This window comes from Caretta caretta, chromosome 7, assembly GCF_965140235.1.
Source record: "Caretta caretta isolate rCarCar2 chromosome 7, rCarCar1.hap1, whole genome shotgun sequence".
NCBI lineage: Eukaryota > Metazoa > Chordata > Testudines > Cheloniidae > Caretta > Caretta caretta.
The window spans coordinates 69,585,368-69,607,292 of record NC_134212.1 but is presented as its reverse complement, the minus strand read 5'-3'; the positions used below and the strand labels follow the sequence as shown (position 1 = coordinate 69,607,292).

General features: G+C 42.5%; 1 protein-coding gene across 2 annotated transcripts in view; it reads right to left on the bottom strand.

The window, feature by feature from the left end:
* SH2D4B (SH2 domain containing 4B) overlaps positions 1-21,925 on the bottom strand; it is a 172,798-nt gene that overhangs the window by 69,660 nt on the left and 81,213 nt on the right. For both annotated transcript variants that reach the window (XM_048857591.2, XM_048857590.2), the window contains exons 2-3: positions 14,488-14,647; positions 13,266-13,410 (exon numbers count right to left, since the gene is read on the bottom strand). In XM_048857591.2, the coding sequence (XP_048713548.2) occupies positions 13,266-13,410; positions 14,488-14,588 (246 nt within the window). In that variant the 5' untranslated portion in view covers positions 14,589-14,647. The remainder of the gene's footprint in view (positions 1-13,265; positions 13,411-14,487; positions 14,648-21,925) is intronic.

Sequence of the window (21,925 nt, the reverse complement as noted above, 5' to 3'; positions counted from 1 at the left end):
ACAGACAAACATCTAGCAACATCTGACAACACTGTCAACGGAGCCATACCAACTGAGGATCTATCCCTTTATTTCTAAAGGCTTGTTGTTCATAATGAAACAAAACTGAAGTCCTCCCCCCTGAAATAATGGATGTTAATAATGATGTGCCTATGAAGCACATAACAGCACCAAACACACCACATATAGGAACAAGAAATAGACTGCTCCTAGAACCCCTTAAAAAAGGAAAGTTCTATACTACAGGTACACTATTAAGCTTACCATAGGCACAGCTGGCCTTACCATGAGGAGAACTGAGGCGGCCGCCTCAGGTGCCAGACTGGGGGAGGGGTGCCACGAGGACCCAGAGTGTAGAAAATTGTGTCCGCTGCTGGTGCATATGTATTCTCTCTGCTCTAGATGCACAGAGATGGTGGAGTGCTGTGCTGGAGGAAGGAGGGCACAAGAGAAATAACAGGCAGGCAGGAGAAAAGGTGAGAGGGAATAACAGAAAGCAGCAGGAGCTGCAGGGAGAGAGAGGAGGAGAAGCCTCTTATGTACCTTTCTAGCACCCCCAGGAGCCTGGACTGAATAACACCAGCTTCTCAGGGAGCTTCCTGTTTCCTGCTGCTTCCCTGAACCCACTTGAGGAAAGCAGGCAGTCAACTGAAGTAGTAGGAGCCAGTTAGGCCCTTAAGAGCTGATATCTTCCCTCACTCAGGCCCTGCTACCAGCCCGCTTATTTGTCCCCTTCAATTGAGTGTTGAGAGCCACTCTAGCTGGCCCAGAACAGTAGTCATGAGTGAAAGAAGAAAACGCCCCTCTGGGGAAGCATTCAGAAAAAGAAAGCAAGCCAAGGAAGCTTTTCTATCTAAGCAGGAAGGAGCTCTCCTGAGATACATTGTTAGTTCTCCTTTATTGAGGTAGGTGGCAGAGCAGTACCATGAGAGGAGTAGAACAGGAAGAAGGCAGAATTGAGACCTTTCGAAGTTTTGGCCCAAGCAAGGGGGCGTCATTTGAGCTCCCCGCCTCAGGTGCCAAAATGTTGTGGGCCAGCCCACATAGGTATTAATCTTACTTATAATATCTGTATCCCATGTTATAAGATAGTATTTAAGGCTCTGTCTACACTACAAATTACACTGGTATAACTTATGTCTCCTCCCACTGAATTATGCTCATAATTATTTCCAGCTTTGGAAAATTGGCTTTTTAAAAATCACCAAGGGAAAAAAAAAGTGTTATGTAACTGGCTGGGACTACGAGAGAGCTCTCCCATCTGCTTAACATCTTCTGACTCTATGAGAGGCAGTAGCTATGCTGCTGCCAACACTAGTGCTTCGGTAAACATAGTTTACGTCGCTCAGGAGCATGGATCTTTCCGTTAATAACATAAAGTGGACATAGCCTAAGTGTTGATTGCTTCCCTCATGCCCACGAAGAGGGGACATGCACAAGAACTCATCACATCACAGCTTGAATGCTGGATGAAAGCCACAACAATTCCCATTGAGAAGACACTTATCACTATGCTGCTTGGGATTTGGAGAGGGTAATATTTCTAAGCATAAGCAAGGTATCCCCAATCTGCTTAGTTTGGGTTAGCTCTAAAAGGCACAGCAGCTTTTATTACATTTTGGAACCTAAGACTGTAACTCATTTTTGTGGGTATGTTTACCAGTTTTAACCTTGTAAAGAACTCGTTTCTTTTTCTTAGTTAATAAATCTTTAGTTAGTTTATTACAGGATTGCCTACAAACCTTGTCTTCGGTGTGGGATATGAGGTGCAACTGACCTGGGGTAAGTGACTGGTCCTTTGGGACAGGGACTAACTTGAATATCTCATTCAAAAATTTTAAGTAACACTTAACTTTCAAATGCCTGAACAGCAAATGTAACTTTTCTTGTCTGCATAGTAAACACTGACATTTTTAGCTGTTTGAATAATCAAAGTGGTGCTTTCTGTACCTTCTTGGTTGCAAAGATTTGAACTGCTTCCTGCTGAAGGTCCACAGTCTGGGCCAGCTCATGCTCTACTGAGATGGTTGCAAGGCCGACCAGCCTCTCCTGTGTCGTTGTGGAGCGTAGATGTGTTTTTATTAACTTCAGCTTGGAGAAGCTGCGTTCTCCACTGGCAACTGTTACAGGAAGTGTTAGAAGTATGCACAGAACAACAAAAGCATTTGGAAAGAGGGTGGTCATCTTCTTTGTGCACATACATTCCAGAACAGGCTTTGGAGTTGATCCTGCTGAAATGTATCTTGAAAGGGCTTTCAGGTCATCACCTAAATCACTCGCATCAATATCGCGCATGTCATCGTGGATCAACACTGTCTCTAGTGCTCTGCAATGCTGGTGTAGGTCTTCTTCAAGTATAGTGAGGAGTTTTGGAATATCATACAACATGCCAAATATACCTGAAAAACCTGAGTGTCTCTGGATTAAGTTTAGAAGTGTGTGCAACAAGAGTGATGTAGTGGTGGGAGTCTGCTATAGACCACCGGACCAGGGGGATGAGGTAGATGAGGCTTTCTTCCGGCAGCTCACGGAAGCTACTGGATCGCATGCCCTGATTCTCATGGGTGACTTTAATTTTCCTGATATCTGCTGGGAGAGCAATACAGCGGTGCATAGACAATCCAGGAAGTTTTTGGAAAGCGTAGGGGACAATTTCCTGGCGCAAGTGCTAGAGGAGCCAACTAGGGGGGGCGCTTTTCTTGACCTGCTGCTCACAAACCGGGTAGAATTAGTGGGGGAAGCAAAAGTGGATGGGAATCTGGGAGGCAGTGACCATGAGTTGGTTGAGTTCAGGATCCTGACACAGGGAAGAAAGGTAAGCAGCACGATACGGACCCTGGACTTCAGGAAAGCAGACTTCGACTCCCTCAGGGAACGGATGGGTAGGATCCCCTGGGGGACTAACTTGAAGGGGAAAGGAGTCCAGGAGAGCTGGCTGTATTTCAAGGAATCCCTGTTGAGGTTACAGGGACAAACCATCCCAATGAGTCGAAAGAATAGTAAATATGGCAGGCGACCAGCTTGGCTTAATGGTGAAATCTTAGCGGATCTTAAACATAAAAAAAGAAGCTTACAAGAAGTGGAAGGTTGGACATATGACCAGGGAAGAGTATAAAAATATTGCTCGGGCATGTAGGAATGTTATCAGGAGGGCCAAATCGCACCTGGAGCTGCAGCTAGCCAGAGATGTGAAGAGTAACAAGAAGGGTTTCTTCAGGTATGTTGGCAACAAGAAGAAAGCCAAGGAATGTGTGGGCCCCTTACTGAATGAGGGAGGCAAACTAGTGACAGAGGATGTGGAAAAAGCTAATGTACTCAATGCTTTTTTTGCCTCTGTTTTCACTAACAAGGTTAGCTCCCAGACTGCTACGCTGGGCATCACAAAATGGGGAAGAGATGGACAGCCCTCTGTGGAGATAGAGGTGGTTAGGGACTATTTAGAAAAGCTGGACGTGCACAAGTCCATGGGGCCGGACGAGTTGCATCCGAGAGTGCTGAAGGAACTGGCGGCTGTGATTGCAGAGCCATTGGCCATTATCTTTGAAAACTCGTGGCGAACCGGGGAAGTCCCGGATGACTGGAAAAAGGCTAATGTAGTGCCAATCTTTAAAAAAGGGAAGAAGGAGGATCCTGGGAACTACAGGCCAGTCAGCTTCACTTCAGTCCCTGGAAAAATCATGGAGCAGGTCCTCAAAGAATCAATCCTGAAGCACTTGCATGAGAGGAAAGTGATCAAGAACAGCCAGCATGGATTCACCAAGGGAAGGTCATGCCTGACTAATCTAATCGCCTTCTATGATGAGATTACTGGTTCTGTGGATGAAGGGAAAGCAGTGGATGTATTGTTTCTTGACTTTAGCAAAGCTTTTGACACGGTCTCCCACAGTATTCTTGTCAGCAAGTTAAGGAAGTATGGGCTGGATGAATGCACTACAAGGTGGGTAGAAAGCTGGCTAGATTGTCGGGCTCAACGGGTAGTTATCAATGGCTCCATGTCTAGTTGGCAGCCGGTATCAAGTGGAGTGCCCCAAGGGTCGGTCCTGGGGCCGGTTTTGTTCAATATCTTCATAAATGATCTGGAGGATGGTGTGGATTGCACTCTCAGCAAATTTGCAGATGATACTAAACTGGGAGGAGTGGTAGATACGCTGGAGGGGAGGGATAGGATACAGAAGGACCTAGACAAATTGGAGGATTGGGCCAAAAGAAATCTGATGAGGTTCAATAAGGATAAGTGCAGGGTCCTGCACTTAGGACGGAAGAACCCAATGCACAACTACAGACTAGGGACCAAATGGCTAGGCAGCAGTTCTGCGGAAAAGGACCTAGGGGTGACAGTGGACGAGAAGCTGGATATGAGTCAGCAGTGTGCCCTTGTTGCCAAGAAGGCCAATGGCATTTTGGGATGTATAAGTAGGGGCATAGCCAGCAGATCGAGGGACGTGATCGTTCCCCTCTATTCGACATTGGTGAGGCCTCATCTGGAGTACTGTGTCCAGTTTTGGGCCCCACACTTCAAGAAGGATGTGGATAAATTGGAGAGAGTCCAGCGAAGGGCAACAAAAATGATTAGGGGTCTGGAACACATGACTTATGAGGAGAGGCTGAGGGAGCTGGGATTGTTTAGCCTGCAGAAGAGAAGAATGAGGGGGGATTTGATAGCTGCTTTCAACTACCTGAAAGGGGGTTCCAAAGAGGATGGCTCTAGACTGTTCTCAATGGTATCAGATGACAGAACGAGGAGTAATGGTCTCAAGCTGCAGTGGGGGAGGTTTAGATTGGATATTAGGAAAAACTTTTTCACTAAGAGGGTGGTGAAACACTGGAATGCGTTACCTAGGGAGGTGGTAGAATCTCCTTCCTTAGAGGTTTTTAAGGTCAGGCTTGACAAAGCCCTGGCTGGGATGATTTAACTGGGAATTGGTCCTGCTTCGAGCAGGTGGTTGGACTAGATGACCTTCTGGGGTCCCTTCCAACCCTTATATTCTATGATTCTATGATTCTATACTGCTGTGTTCCTTGAGCTGCATGAAACGTTCTTCAACTGACTGTACTGCACAATCTAGCACCTGGTTAAAGAATTCAACTTTGAATTGTTGTTTGGGGTCTCTTATGGGATTATCCTGTGCCTCATAATCAAAATGTCGTCTTCTTCAGTGTGTGGGGATAAAAGCAAATGAAGCAGGATTGCTTATGCAGATGTGCCAGTTACACATGGCCTACTGTTTTAATTACACGTGGTATAAATTCTCTAGTGCAGACAGACAGTCTCTGTGTCAACAAAGTTGGTGCTCCAGCATGGTGTTCTGGTGCACTGAGGTTCTGCCCTACCCTAAAGAGGATCTCAGTTTTATAGCTCATGACCATGTTTGGTTATGAAAGATCCTATGGCACCTTTGTTAGGAATTTACTTGCATTGGGATTTAGCTAAGAAGCAGGGTTATCATATTTTGCCTACCTATATTCCCCACAAGTTTCACTGGAGACAGTAGTTTGCTTCATGTTCTAAATGGTGGGGTAGTGTTCATATGAACTGTTTACAGTTGCTAGAATCACAGGGTTAGCAGGGACCACAAGGGCCAAAATGCAGGATTTGTTGTGTATAAACTATCCAAGATAGACGGCTGTCCAACCTCCTTTTGAAAACCTCCAGTGAAGGGGCTTCCACCACCTTCTGAGGAAGTCTGTTCCATATTATAAGGCCAGATCATGAGCTTTAAATCATCAGATTTACAGCAGCTGAAAATCTAGCCTGCTGTGTTTCACCCAAGAAGTGGCTACATATCACTGGTGATAGTTATCCTTGTACTGGGATGCCTTCAGCATGTAAGAAGCTATATGAAACGTAAGTTATTCTTTTCATTAGTGGCTCAGATGTGTCCTGTAAATCTACTTGCTTGTGGAAAATATCAGACCTAGATGCTACTTCTTGGCAAATATCCTAAATAAAGATAACCAGTTAGCACAACCATTATTGGGCTAAATGAGGAAAATATTACTTTTCTAACAATCAAATATCAAAAACTTTCACAAATATAGGATAGGGATACCTTCAGTGCAATTGCCCAGTAGAAATTAGACAGCTCACTAACTTTTGTCACAGCTAAAAAGGCAGTTGGATGAAAAAGGCAGTTGTCTTCCTTAAAGAACAAAAAAGCCACTAAGATTTTCCTCTCTTTGTGCTCAGAACTATTAGGTAGGTATTACTAAATTACTGAAATTAAGAGATAGCACACCAAACTCATCCCTGGTGAACCCACTGAGTTCAACAGAGTTACAACATGGATAAGCTTGATTGCATGCCCCAGCTACAAGTTACTTGTCATATGCAAACACTCACTATAACTTTATACCATTGGCTACAGAGGTTATAAGCAAGATCAATACATGCAGCATCCTACAAACATTTTATAAAGTCTAAACACACACTGATCAACTTAACATCTAATGTCTATTTTGATGATGATAACACACAGGTAAACAAGACTGGTTTCCAGCTGTGCCTTTATAAGTGTTCAGTGAGGCCTGGAGCCTTGGCATGAGCTAGCACCTGGTCTGCCAGCATCACACCTACATATGATAATGACTGGGTATAGAGCTTAATGCTGCAGGCACTGAGCACTCTTGCCTGATCCAGCAAAGCCCCTAAGTATGTGCTTAACTTTAAAAAAGTGAGTAGTCCACATTACATCAGTGGGACCCCCTCACATGCTTCAAGGTAAGTGTAAGTTTAAGTGCTTCACTGGATCAGGTCAGAGAGCGTTTAACGCCTTACAGTATCTAGTCAGTACATAGTGACTACCATGAATAGTGACATACAGTTCAATGAGACTACTCATTGCTAAACTCTGCAGCTGGTAGTCAGTATCTGCAAAATCATGCCCATAGTGTATCAGGCCTGATTCAGGAAAGAACTTAGGCACATGCTTACATCTCATTGACTTCAATGGGATTTAAGCACATGCCTTGCCCTAAATGCTGTCCAGGAAAGCATCTCTACTCAGAATGGGAGCCTTAATTAACTTTCTCTTCTTCCCTGAATAATTTTGGTTTAAATCACTAGTTATGGCTTGTCTTTACAAACAGCTAGTGAGCAGTGACCTGAGGTGTAAGTCTACCTTGTACTAGCATGCCACAGACTAACTGGCCATGCGGACTCTGCTGCTACACACTAGAAAGTCCCTCGTGTGCTCTGATCTACTCCTGTTTCAAAGCGGAGTAAATCAAAGCTCATTAGGGAACTTTTAGCACCCAGCCCCAGACTTGTATGGACTTATATACAGACAAGCCCTGAGTTGTTCAGCAGCGATCCAAGTATGACGATCTCACAGAATACCTAGCTCTTCAGCGTCAAACTTATCCGGTAAATTTTAAAGTCCCACCACCTAGCTGTTTTTAAATGCTTTTTAAAAAACGTTGAAATTTTTTGTTAATATGCACTTCATTTTGCAAACATTTCATAACAAAAAAAACAGTCTAGCTTTGCAGTCAGCTGTGTGAATATTCTTCCTGGCAGGCACCTCAATGGTAATGAACTATCTGCATGACAATTTAAGATTTCCTTGTGGAATGGGGAGCAGATGACATCATTAAAAGAATCATACCACTGTTATTTCTAAAGTGTAGCTGAAGAATTCTGCTCTCACCTGGATGGCCGAAAATCACATCTTTCATTTGGGCCAATGTGCTTGTTATTCAACTTTCTTCAAGAACAAAAACAGCAGCAGCAACTGATCACAGTTTAAAAATAAAAAAGTGCCCATGCTCTCATAGCTGTGTGAATTAGCATAAGATTAACACCAGTAATAGGCTCGCTTATTTGTCCATTGCAAAAAGGTGCATAAAAGAGTAGCTGTCCTTAAGTTGCAGAAATAAAGAAGTCAATACTTAGACTCTGGCATCATAAATTAAATGCATCTCTGCTTAAGCAGCACCAAGAAAGGCCAGATTAGTATTGGCAAAAGGAAAACAGGGATCATCACTCACTGTGATAAGTGAAAATCTGATTTATCTAGTCCAGCCAACTTTAGAGTCCCATGATATGCCAAGAGGAATAAAAGCTGAAAAGGGGGAATTGTGATGCAAGATGTTTGAAATTAAACACATCAGCAAAACGGACCGCAAGCTTTAATTTCCCAAATCAAAATGCTTCACAATGATGGAACTTTAATGGCATTCGGGTTTTTATTCCCCTTTTCAGAGACTGTTTTAAATATGGCCTGGTCATCATCACAGAAGGATGATTAATGAGGTGTTAAATATTTTAAACTTGTTAAAGTGGGCTTGTTAACCGATCTGCATCTCATTCCATCCCCTGAATCATTCATGAAAGGCACATGTCTTCAGGATTTCACTGATTACAGTCAAACATGAATAGATTATTAACCAATTCACCTTTTTCATTGCAGCCTGTTTTTTTTCTAATTTGTTTCTTGTAGTTAGAGGTAAGTAAAGCAATATTTTTTTAATGCTAAATGCCTCTTTCCTATTTTTCAGTTTTATTATTGCTGAATGGACTTATTGTAAATATTGAATTTGGTGGTTGCAAAAGGAATAAATGGAGTGGAAGTTAAGATCTGGACATGCCAGAGAACATAAAGCTTAACAACTGACCAGGATTGCCATCTGGTGAGGCTGTAGAGTCTTTTAAGTGTCTTTATTGTTTTTAAGCAAACCTACAAAACTAGACATAAATGTTACTCTTAAAAGAAAATCAGATTAGGGATTGATGAGATGCTTTATAAACGTCTAGGGAGCAAAGATTTTTTATATTACAAGGTGCCGATCCTGCAATCAGATCCATGCAGACCGTACACTGTGCCAATGCAGAGCCCACTGAAGTTAATTCAGCTGCCACTGTTAGCAAGGTGCACACCTGACTGCAAGATTGGGGCCTCAAGTTAATAGAGCAACATGCTGTAATTTATTGTTGGTGCTAGTAGCACCTACAATAAGCAACTATTACAAAAGCATTTTCATCCATAACCTCATGTCTTCACAAACTGAAGTATTCACCTTTGGGGCTGAACATTTTCTTTTGAAGTAGGCTTCTGGTTTCAAGTAATTTTGCTTTGTTTAATTTTCAACAAAATCCCTTCAGATGTTTTTGAGTTATGGGACAGTTAAAAAAAAAAACCAAGAACACTTTTTCCACTGTATGTCAAAGGCAACAGGGGCAAGTTCTGGCCCTAGTTACTCCAGTGTAAGTCCTGCAGTGCTTCCAGCCTCACAGCATGCTGCACAATTTGTGTTACGGACCGTGGGATACCCTCCAGCTCCCAGAAGAATTGTGGGAGCAAGAGCCAATTGCTTCACTGACTTCAGATTTACATCAATTTAAGTGAGGGCAGAATCTGGCACTATTACTTTAAATTTGTACCAAAAGCTTCTAATAGAATAATTAATTTTCCCTAAACACTTGTAGTTATGTTGACTGACTAGTGAAGCTGTCAAGAGGCTACTTGTTACCCTGCTTTGCAATGGCCCTCTGATATATAAGAGCAGCACTAAGTTTGAAGAGCTTCATTCCATTATATCTGAACAAAGTGCAATGCTATTCTAGAAGCTGCCAGTGTAGTTTGAGTGGCAACTTGTGATGTGGGCAAGGCCGTATGGGTCTTAGTTCAATAGGGCTTTGCTTTCTGAGATGCAGAGGTGGAGCTGCAAAGAGTTATTCCGCTTACAGTACATGCTTTAATAAAGCCACCTGAAAGTTAGTTTCATTATCAAACATTGGCATAAGATCCAAGGGCCCGATTCTCTCCTTTTTCAAGGTAAGTGCAGGTGTAAATTCAAGTTAATTACACCAAAATTATCAGTGACCTGTGCAAAAGACAGGCTACAGGATATGTTCCTGCCATGCTCCACATACCCACTAGCAGCTCCCTCACCCAACACTACACAAGCTGACCAGCTAAAATTAAAAGGAGTACTTGTGGCACCTTAGAGACTAACCAATTTATTTGAGCATGAGCTTTCGTGAGCTACAGCTCACTTCATCAGATGCATACCGTGGAAACTGCAGAAGACATTATATACACACAGAGACCATGAAACAATACCTCCTCCCACCCCACTGTCCTGCTGGTAATAGCTTATCTAAAGTGATCATCAAGTTGGGCCATTTCCAGCACTAATCCAGGTTTTCTCACCCTCTGCCCCCCCACACACAAACTCACTCTCCTGCTGGTAATAGCCCATCCAAAGTGACCACTCTCTTCACAATGACAGGTTTCAGAGTAACAGACGTGTTAGTCTGTATTCGCAAAAAGAAAAGGAGTACTTGTGGCACCTTAGAGACTAACCAATTTATTTGAGCATGAGCTTTCGTGAGCTACAGCTCACTTCATCAGATGCATACCGTGGAAACTGCAGCAGACTTTATATATACACAGAGAATATGAAACAATACCTCCTCCCACCCCACTGTCCTGCTGGTAATAGCTTATCTAAAGTGATCATCAGGTGGGCCATTTCCAGCACAAATCCAGGTTTTCTCACCCTCCACCCCCCCACACAAATTCACTCTCCTGCTAGTGCTAGCCCATCCAAAGTGACAACTCTTTACATAATCAAGTCGGGCTATTTCCTGCATAAATCCAAGTTTTCTCACATCCCCCCCACCCCCATACACACACAAACTCACTCTCCTGCTGGTAATAGCTCATCTAAACTGACCACTCTCCAAGTTTAAATCCAAGTTAAACCAGAACATCTGGGGGGGGGGGGTAGGAAAAAACAAGAGGAAACAGGCTACCTTGCATAATGACTTAGCCACTCCCAGTCTCTATTTAAGCCTAAATTAATAGTATCCAATTTGCAAATGAATTCCAATTCAGCAGTTTCTCGCTGGAGTCTGGATTTGAAGTTTTTTTGTTTTAAGATAGCGACCTTCATGTCTGTGATTGCGTGACCAGAGAGATTGAAGTGTTCTCCGACTGGTTTATGAATGTTATAATTCTTGACATCTGATTTGTGTCCATTTATTCTTTTACGTAGAGACTGTCCAGTTTGACCAATGTACATGGCAGAGGGGCATTGCTGGCACATGATGGCATATATCATATTGGTGGATGTGCAGGTGAACGAGCCTCTGATAGTGTGGCTGATGTTATTAGGCCCTGTGATGGTGTCCCCTGAATAGATATGTGGGCACAATTGGCAACGGGCTTTGTTGCAAGGATAAGTTCCTGGGTTAGTGGTTCTGTTGTGTGGTATGTGGTTGTTGGTGAATATTTGCTTCAGGTTGCGGGGCTGTCTGTAGGCAAGGACTGGCCTGTCTCCCAAGACTTGATAATCAAGGTGGGCCATTTCCAGCACAAATTTCCCCAAATTCCACAATATGGATTTGTGCTGGAAATGGCCCAACTTGATCACTTTAGATAAGCTATTACCAGCAGGAGAGTGAGTTTGTGTGTGTATGGGGGGGGGGGGGTGAGAAAACCTGGATTTGTGCCGGAAATGGCCCACCTTGATTATCATGCACATTGTAGGGAGAGTGGTCACTTTGGATAAGCTATTACCAGCAGGAGAGTGAGTTTGTGTGTGTGTTTTTTGGAGGGGGGTGAGGGAGTGAGAGAACCTGGATTTATGCAGGAAATGGCCCACCTTGATTATCAAACACATTGTGAAGAGAGTGGTCACTTTGGATGGGCTATTACCAGCAGGAGAGTGAGTTTGTGGGGGGGCGGGGCGCGGAGGGTGAGAAAACCTACCAGCAGGACAGTGGGGTGGGATGAGGTATTGTTTCATGGTCTCTGTGTGTATATAATGTCTTCTGCAGTTTCCACGGTATGCATCCGATGAAGTGAGCTGTAGCTCACGAAAGCTCATGCTCAAATAAATTGGTTAGTCTCTAAGGTGCCACAAGTCCTCCTTTTCTTTTTGCGAATACAGACTAACACGGCTGTTACTCTGAAACCAGCTAAAATTAGTGATCTCATAGAGGAGTCTTGGTGGAACATGTGATGTAAAGGACCATAACTGATAAGAAAAATCACTGCATGAGTTAAAGCTGAATGTTTCAGCCCTAGGACCCGCATTGAGTAGCATGGTGAGGAGCATTAACTCTCTCAATAGTTTCTACACACTAATGGAGATGGAACTTGTGGACAGTCCCAGGGAGGGGGAATAGCATAAGTAAGGTGTCAATGCTAAGGGGAGATGAGAGCCATGTGTCAGGCAGCTGCTGTATGCAGATCTCCTGAAATCCAAAGGGTTACCTTGTGGATCCTCAAGCAGACCATATTACCTGCCAGTCCTGTACCACCACTTTACACACTTTTGCCTATCTCCAAAATGAATGAATGGGGTGAATTTATCTGCAGGCAAAAGCCAGGTATATTTTCAACCAAGTCCTTCTCTACCATGTTTACTTATGAATAAGTGAGGATGTAACTCTTTTTCATGAAAAATGGGATCAAAGAAAAAAAACTACATTAAATAAATACAAAATAGGAGATAAAGACTAAAACCTCATGTATGCTTAAAAATTAGATCAACCTAGCTTTGTTGCTCAGGGCTGTGAAAAATTTCATGCCCAAAGCACTGTAGTTAGGATAAGCTAATTCTCAGTGTAGTCACAGCTGCATCAATGGAAGAATTCTTCTCTTGACCTAACTACAGTCTCTCAGAGAGATGTATTAACTTGAACAGAAAACCCCCTTGCATTGCTGAGTCTACACTATCGCATTGTAGTAGCATAGGTGCAATGCAGATGTGCCCTAAGAATTAAACAACCATTAAGAACTGACCACATGGAAGATGTTATAGAAAATTACAACTAAAATTAGTCAAATGGCCTTCACCCATGAGAATCAATTGCAATTTTCCCATTAATTTAATTGGAGCAGGATCAGCTCCTCATTATATTAAAGAAAAAAATAGTGAAAGCATTTTGAGATTACATACATACATCAACTACTTATCAAATATTAACAGAATGTTTAACAAATTTTAACATCTTCAAAAAAAGTTATGCAAGTATGTTTTCCCCCTCCTATTATTATTTATTATTATAATTCATCCAGCATCTATAACCAATTCTGTAAATTTGTTAGCTGAATAACCTATGCAATCACTGTTGTGACATTTGTGAATGTGATAATGGAACATGTTTAAAGTTATTCACCCAGCTGTTCTAATGAATACAATGGTGCTATTTATACATTCCAGTAGAAAAAGATTGTAATGCTTACAGATGATAGGAGTTGTGAATTTACATGGGGAAAAATGAATATAAAGGCGAAAGATGATTGCATGCAAACCTTTAATTCCTCCTGAATTTTTTCCTCCATCAGTTTGGCTTTTCGATCTTCTGTTTCTATTTTCCATTTTTCTGCCACTGTTTTGGCTTTCTCCTTAGCCATAGCATCCCGGAATTTCTTTGTAATTTCAGCCTCTTTTTGCTTCCTTCAGAAAAGAATTTGAAAAAAAACAAAACAAAGTTAGAGACTGCTCTTTAGGAAGCGAGAAGAAACGATTATTGAGTAAACAAGCCTAGATTCTTATTACTATCAGTGATACTAACTGGTTCATGTAAGAGTCTAGGAAAATATACATGGAAAAAAGAATTTAAAATGTATTTAACAAGTGAAGTACAATAAGCCTAATTCCAAGCACACACCCAGGGGACAGACATTTTCAGTCTTGGAAAGTGACTAAAAATAGCACCTTCTAAAAATCAAAAATTTGTTCATTGGATATCTTTGGTTCAGACCATAGCTATTTCCTTTTCTAATGAAAACCAGATATTTCTTGACAGCAATGCAAAGCCAAAGCAGCAATGGGACAGTGATCTGAAATCCATTCTGCCTCACACATCAACAAAGCTATCTGCTAAATTCCAGGGGCAAAATCTTTATTACTGGTGACAATGTAAAAGGCCAAGCACAGATTGATGTCTGAATCCCAAGTGAAATATACAGCATCCACATTCAGAAGCAGCATATTTTGACTTTAACTAAGAATATCTAATAAAAAGAATAAATATGAAATGACACCACATTGTCCAATCCCTGTTCAGAGCATTACCACAGAGCGCGATCTACCTGGGGCCTCATCTCTCAATGCCATTGGGCATCAACACACCCTCTGACCAATTCCAAAGCTGTCATAGGCTCCATTAGAAATACAGTTAATGACACTTTCCTGAGTCAATTATACTAACATGCAAATAAGCCACTCAGCAATAGGCTTTATGTGCCAAACTTCAGTCAGAAATTTTTATCCCTGACTACAGCAGCTATTTCTGATTTATCATCCAAAAGCAGATTGCAAACTAAAAAACAACCTAACTGAGCAGGTAAATAGTTTAGATCACGATCAGACCCAGCCTAATCTCAATATCACTCCTACTGGTTTGAAAGGGGCATTTTTCACTAAAGAATTCTAAATAAATTTTAAAATATGGATTTTTTTATTCCAGTTTTTCCAATAGTTGTGTCAGTGTGTGAAATGGGCCATCAATTCAGAGTCATAAAACCTCACCATAGTTCTTCTGCTTCCTTCTGTGCTTGCTGCCTGGCTCGTTCTGCTATTAGTTCCTCAGAAATCTGTTCATATGGCTTGTCACCTGGGGAGTCTCCCATAATCCAGACCCAGATCTCACCATCACTCCCATGAAGCCACTGCACATGTTTGTCATTACCTGTAACAGCCACCAAAACAAACATGGAAAGCACTTATTAAGCAACTTGCTCAGGTTCAGAAACAAATATAGGTGAAACTGTGCTAGAAAGTTAAATCCAAAAAGTAAAGGAGAGCTAAAAGGTAGGACTGAGCCCTCATACTTTGCATGCTCTACTTAGACTAAGTATTATGCGGCAGGGATAGCATTTTGTACAATGCTCAGTTTGTGCCTCTAGATGCTAATGTAATAGAAATAATCACAAAAATCACTGTGAGATTTGTTGTAGCATGTTGCAGAGCATGATGGCGGCTTTCCTGACAGAACTGCGATGATAAATAGCAGTGGGCTGCGCGCATTATACCTGGCTTTCAACAGTGCTATCAATCTCATACATCTGTGAGAGCAAATAAAAGGTACAACAATATTTTTAATGGGGTTAAACAGGCATCATCCTGATTAGTATCCTAGCACCTAATTAGCATGGTAGCTGGGAGAAGTCAAATCTCACTGCTGTTCTGAGACTCCTGCTGCTTGTTTGTGAATTTAGCAGGTTCAGAGCACAAAATAGACCCCTTTGGAGTGTGCATACTCTTTTTGTGTTACTTTAGGTTTCCTTCGTCTCTGGCCTATTGATATATTTCTCATAGGCACAACTTTTCCCCATTAATACACAGCCATATAATCAAAATCTTCATCTCTAGAGGATGTCTTCAGAAATTGCTCTCTTTTTTCAAAGCTGTAGGTCTCTTCGAGCCCCACAGGCACCACATATTAAACTCACTCAAACAGATCAGTATAATTTATCAGTTGGTGCAGCACTAATAATGATACACACATCCATCTATCAGGCTGAAAGACTATAGCATAATCTACCAATTTGACAATTTTATACATCAGCAATAGTTGGACAGCCCCTTCACAGCATGTCCCATTTTAAGCCAATTCAGCTTGAACACCATATGCCTTTAGTTTATTTTTTTCTTTAGAACAAGCAAAACAGCTTTTTCACTTCTAGAGGTAAAATTTAGACTGTAGGCAGAAATGCCTCCCCTGCAAATCTGCCCCCAAACCAACATCAGTAATACTCCTCATAAAGCTGGAGATGGGTTTCGATGTGCAATCTGATCAGAAAGCTTTGTAGTTTCTCACAGAGCAGCATCCAAAAAGACAATGTGATGAGTGGGCAGCAAAAGAAATAAGTAACTCAGAAAGTCTGACACTGTGAAGATGGAATTCTTGCCTCAAAGTATTTGCAGCCTGTAAGTCAAGTTAAGAGAAGGCTCTAGTCGTTTAGACCCCAAAATAAGATCAATTCTAAGACCAATAGAGGAAAGCTCAGCCAATGGTGAGGCACTGACTTAGGACTGGGTTCAATTTTTTGTTCTACGACAGCCTCTCCTGTGTGACCCTGGCCAAGTCACTTTAACCCCTATTTAACAGATGGGGAACAGAGTCAGAGATTAAGTTCTTTCTAACTTCACAACACTCTTGTGAGGTAAACTACATTAGAGACAGTGAGGAGGTGCTCAGATACTACAGAGGAGCCATGTAACTACTTAAGAGCTGAACAGGGATTCTAGAAGTGAAATTTCCTTCACTATTTTACCTGCACAGGCTGAGTTTGCCTGCTTTGGCAATCAAGAAACAGTTGCCTGTAAGGTATGGTTATAGTTCAAAAAATTAAATTATATTTTTTTAATTTTGTTTTGAGATTTCCCATCAATTAGGACACTTTTCCTGGGGGGGGGACTGTTTTCAACAAAACCCCGTTTTGTCAAATGCGAATTTTTCAGTTGAAATTTTTCAACCAGAAAAAGGGAGTCCCTAACTAAAAGAGCTTAAAATCTAAATTGACACAATAGAGAATTATTGAAATGGGGAGTACAGTTGTGGATCTAAGGCACAGAGAGATTGAATGACTGTTCATATAGGAATTCTGGGGCAGAATCAGGAATTCAACTCAAAGTCTGAGTCCCAGTCTAGTACCTTAACCACAAAGTAAACCCACCCTTCATCTGCCACAAGAGGAGGTGAGGGAACTCTATCGCTTAATGCATATAAATTAGACTTGACAGCACACTTGAAACAAATGTACTATTAGAAACAAACCTACATGAGAAGGGAAGAGGACTGGATAACTTATTGGTCTATATTCCATCTCTGGTATTTAAACTCTATGATTTAAACAAAGTTAGTCCTCTATCAGGCAACCGTGCTTATCATAGCACCCCAAAAAAAAGCTGTAAAGCAAAATTATGTCTACTGATATACAGTTCTCTACTTGCAGCAGATCTGTGAAGGAGTATCATTCATGGAGTTTAGCCCTCCCTCTACTGCAAGATCTAAACTGCTTAGAGGGTGGTGAATTTTTTTCTTAGCAGCTCTTGGCATAGCACACCAGCATCATAGAATCATAGAATCATCCAAAATTTACAACCCCAAAGGGTAACTTTCCAGGAGATACAAGGCTACACATAATATGCATGAAAATATACACACCCACACACACGCTGATCATCACAGACATACAGAATCATGTCATTTTGGATGATAGTATTTGCTTGTGCTTATACAGTAGCTTGTGTGATAGATTAACAGAACTTGTTTCTGGCTTGAGTTCACAGCAAGGAAAACATAAAACAATCTCTAATGACAATGCTGCCAATCTAATAAAATTATTTTTCACACACACACACAGTGAGAGCTAGCAGACAGCCATTGTGTGCTTTTTAGATTACTGTAGGCTGCACTTGGCCTTCAAACTGTTCTTTGGGTATCCCTATGGTAGATGAGGGATAATATTATGGCTGAGTAGTAATAGAAGTTTCCATATTTCCTATCAGCCTCCTTAAAAGAAAATCATAAGCACCATTTGAAAAGGGTTGGGGAGGGGGCAACTTGATTTGCAATGAAAGAGATATCTGGTTTAAATTTTAAGCCAGCTATAATATTCACACAGCAAATAAGATTTAGCATGCACTGAAATACATGAAAAATAATAGTCTTACACTGTCTCTAGTAAGTAGGGCAGGTGGGCAGAAGCATAGTTTTCTTTTTATAGGAGTTCTGGTTTATAATCTGGATTCATTTGCATATGTGCTGCTAATTAAAAGCAGTTTAAAACAGAGTTGATGAAATATTGCTGGAATCAGCTTCCTTTATACAGGCTCATTTATCATTGTTTTAACAATTATGGCATCCCTGACAATTCCCATTTGTTATCTATCTCCAGTTTTTGCGAGGGACCTAAGCCAAAGTCCATTTAGAGCCCGCTTTGGTGTCAAGTCTCCCAGCTATGCTGTTACTCAGGAGCCACAGGCCACATGCTGTGCCTAGCAAAGAAAGCAGGAGTGTGCGGGTAATCCTGCTGCCATTATATTACATGGAGTACAACAGACTAATTCAAATTATAGTTTTAAACTCTTAGCGCACCACTGATTTAGAATCCCAGACACATGAAATGATATTTAAACTCTGCCTAATAACCTTTTAAAACAAAGCCCTCTGTTTCCATTGATAAAGTCTAATTTCTTTGTGGTTTGGCTTCCACCCACCAGTCCTACCCTGGATGGCTGCAGATGTCCCACAACAGCAAAATAACTCGCCCTCTTTTGCCATTGGGAAGCCTTGTGTTCATAAAACCACTCTTTGGCCCTCATCTCTGCATAAAGTATTTGTTTTCTTTTTCCCCCTCTCTCGGCTACAGTTACTGTGAGGAAGCTAAATTCTTCTGAAACCTATTCGGCATTTGAAATGTATCAGCATTCAGCTCTCTGGCATAGGGCTGATCAGCCTGATTTCCCTTTGTAGTTTCAAGACATACTGTAGCTTCTGGGGGATGGTTTTTGTTCCTTCTGAATTTAGATACCTGATATACTTTGAAGCACAATCTGCGTTTTGCATACGATTTAATCACCAGCTTTCACACTCTGTTCAGAACTAATGACTTTTACATCTTCTTCAAAGGTTTCTGCTTGGATTTCAAAAATCTGCAGGGTAAATGCTATTCCATTCTGAGTTTCACTGGTTGCAGTCCTGCCCAGCACACGCATGGAATAGGGTGTTAGGATAGAAATAAAGATGCAGGGAGTGGTGGGTTGGACTCAATCCCTTATATACCCACCCCTCCAAATTCATTACACAAGCTATGAACTGAAGTGTACTTGGGTAGGACAATAAAGATTCTCCAAGGATACCTCTGCAACAAAGCCTGGGGTGTGAAAGACAGTTCCTGTAGATGTACGCACTCTAGCTGCACTGTAGCTTGCTAAAAATGAAAGTGAGGATGTGGCACAGAGACCCATTGGCAAAAGGTTCCCTGTTCTTTGTAAACAGCTCTCACCTCAGATCTGATAAACTCACTACACCAAACCCATATCTTGCAGGGTATTTATCCATAATGGATATCACATGAGGGATCTCCAGAAAGCTCATAACCTGTCAAGACTCAATCATTGCTAGATGTATGTACATGTATTATTTAAGAAATAATATCAAATATATTGAAAGGAAGCCTTATGGACTTGGAGTAGAATTTAATCACCAGGAAGGGGTCTGCCCTTGTTGATGACCCATTCAAGAAAGAGAGCATGATCACTCTTCCTAATCAGACAGTGAGGTAATGCAAGGATCAGTTGACTAGTCCTTGCTCCCTCCCAAAACTATCCATGGAAAACCATCAGATGCTCCATGAAACAATCAATACTTCTTGGATTTGAAAGAAGAACATTACAACAGACAGAGCTTCACTCCGGCCACAGATAGAAACAAAAGGCTGTTTTCAGCATAACACAGAGAAGGGAGAAGCAGTCTGGATCCATTCACTAGTGGAAACCCAGGACACAAATGTTCATGAAAGCCCCTCTGCCCCCAATGGTTCTTGTGAAACCAACCAGCTCTGCAAGAGACTGAACTTTGGGGAGGGAAACCCACTTTATTAGCTAGGGAAGAGAACTATTGGTAAGCGTAGTCCCAAGTTCACATTTATTTTAGTATTATAGCCATTTATTTCTTCCACTTTCATTTCTAGTAAAATTTTTATTCTTCCTTAGATAAGCCTACTTATGTTACACTGAGTGCTCACAAGGGCTGTGTAGTTTACAGGCCCAATGGTTTAAGGTAAAACTGGTAAATTGGAGTACACTGCACCAGTGTCAGGGACTTGGAGACTGGGGTGTGCCTATAGTTAAATAGCAAGGTAAAGTGAGGAGAAGAGTGCTTGAGTAGCTGAAGGGTTGGTGGTATCAAGGAGCTGATACCCAGCTACCACAAGAAAGAATCCCTCTTGCTGCAAGCAAGGAGGTAGGGGGAAGGAGAAAACCAAGTTGACTCGCAATCCAGGTTGCCCTGAGAACCATGACAGGTACACTGTGGCATAGGCTGCATGAGTATGTATGTACCCAGGAAGGTCAGGTGGGCTTAAACAGCCAGCACTGAAGCCCATTGTAATAGGGCATAGCAGCCCCTCTTTAGTCCTGCCTCTGCTCCAAAAACCACTCCAAGACCTTCTGGCTCAGCAGTCACCAGTGCAGTTTATTTGCATCGTATCGTGCCGTGCCGTGCCGTGCCGTGCCCTTCTCACCACATACAGCTTAGGGGATTCTAGCCTTAAGAACTCCTTAGCCTCAGGACCCAGGAGGGCCACACTCCCTTCCCTTCTGTTGTCCCTCTGGGCCTGTATATAGCTCCAGGCTAATCAGGCTGGCAGCTGTTTCTCCTTTGCCAATCAGGCACAGGTTCCCCCAACCAGCCCCAATTTACCTCCTTTAATTGAAGCTGGAGTGACAGAGGGCTGGCTCAGCCATTCCTGCTGAGCACCCTGTCACACCCATTCTTACTTCTATTTTTAGCAAGCTAGCTGGAGTACAGCTAACACTGTTACATTTACATGAGCTGCCACTCACACCCCAGGCTACATGCTTCTTTTGGCAGTATGTAGATGTAAGCAGAGTTAGGATGAGCTCCACCCTGACATCTGGGGGTGAGTTGTAGCAAGTTGTGGAAAAGAACTTCAGGGGCCGATCTCATTTGCATAGGCACACCCTCCCCACCTAGCATGAGCCCATAGCTGCCCAAATGGTCACTTTGGCTGCTGTGGGATCCCCAGTTTCTCTGTTATTGGGGCAAGAAGAAGAAACTGTTATTATCCTGATTATGTGACTCAAGGACAGTGGAACTGTATTTGGCCTTTTGTTATGATGGAGGGACTCACCATCAACAAAGTAGCACTCGCTAGACAAGGGACAGGGGTTCCAAAACTCAGTGAATTAAGAGAGGCTGGGGACAGGTATTAATACCTGGTGGTATGGGCCCCCTGGGGAGGGCTTTACATAGTGATTGCACTTCCTTCTCTCTCCGCTGTGAAATATCGGAGGTAATTTTGATTCTTTTAGAAGTCTAGTTAGGGGCTGCTAAGCTGAATTCACTTTGGGTCTATGGTCTACTAGCACTGAGGCTCCTCTACTACAAGCTGAAATCACTGAGTGTTGTGTTAAGTAGGGGGGGCCCTGAAGATACATTGTAGAGTAGTTTGTGGGCCGGCTGGAGTGGCTCATGGGATGGCTGGCAGGGCAGAGCAGCTGGTGGAGTGGAGCAGAGCAGAGACCCGTGGGGAGGTGGGGCAATTGGCTTCGGACCATGTAAGGTGCCCCTTAACCCCTCATCTCCACCCAGGTTAGGAGGTAAAACTCTGCAGATAAACTTTCGAACTCTGACGCTGCACTGACCAGGGACAGAGACTTTTGGGTTGTGGGACTTTGGGTGACTTTTGTGTTGCTGGAATCAAGAACCAAAGGGAAAGGACATGCTCCAATTTGCTTGGGGTGGGTTTTTGCTCATGGGTTGTGTTATGAATCCTGTTGGTGGTGGTTCCCCAACATAATGCCACATTGTTTCTCTCTGTTATTAAAAGGCTTTTGCTACACTCAGACTCTGTGCTTGTGAGCGGGCAAGTATTGCCTCTTAGAGGCGCCCAGAGGGGGTGGTATATATTTGTCCCAGGTCACTGGGTGGGGGCTTGAGCCAGTTTTGCATTGTGTTATTGGAAGGGAACCCCTAGATACTGAACCCGGCCCTTGTTGCTGCCAACTCTGATGGGCAGAAGGGTTACATACATAGCCCCCCTTTGCATGGGTATGGATAGCAATGAAGATGGTGGCCCATGGCTTAGGCGAGTAAAGTCACCCCTGAAGGGTGTGGGTATGTACACCAGAGTACATACCCTGTGTAGGCACCCTTTACTAAAGGGGCCTCCGAACTTTATTGGGAGTGTTCCAGTTGGGAAGATCCTGTGTGTGG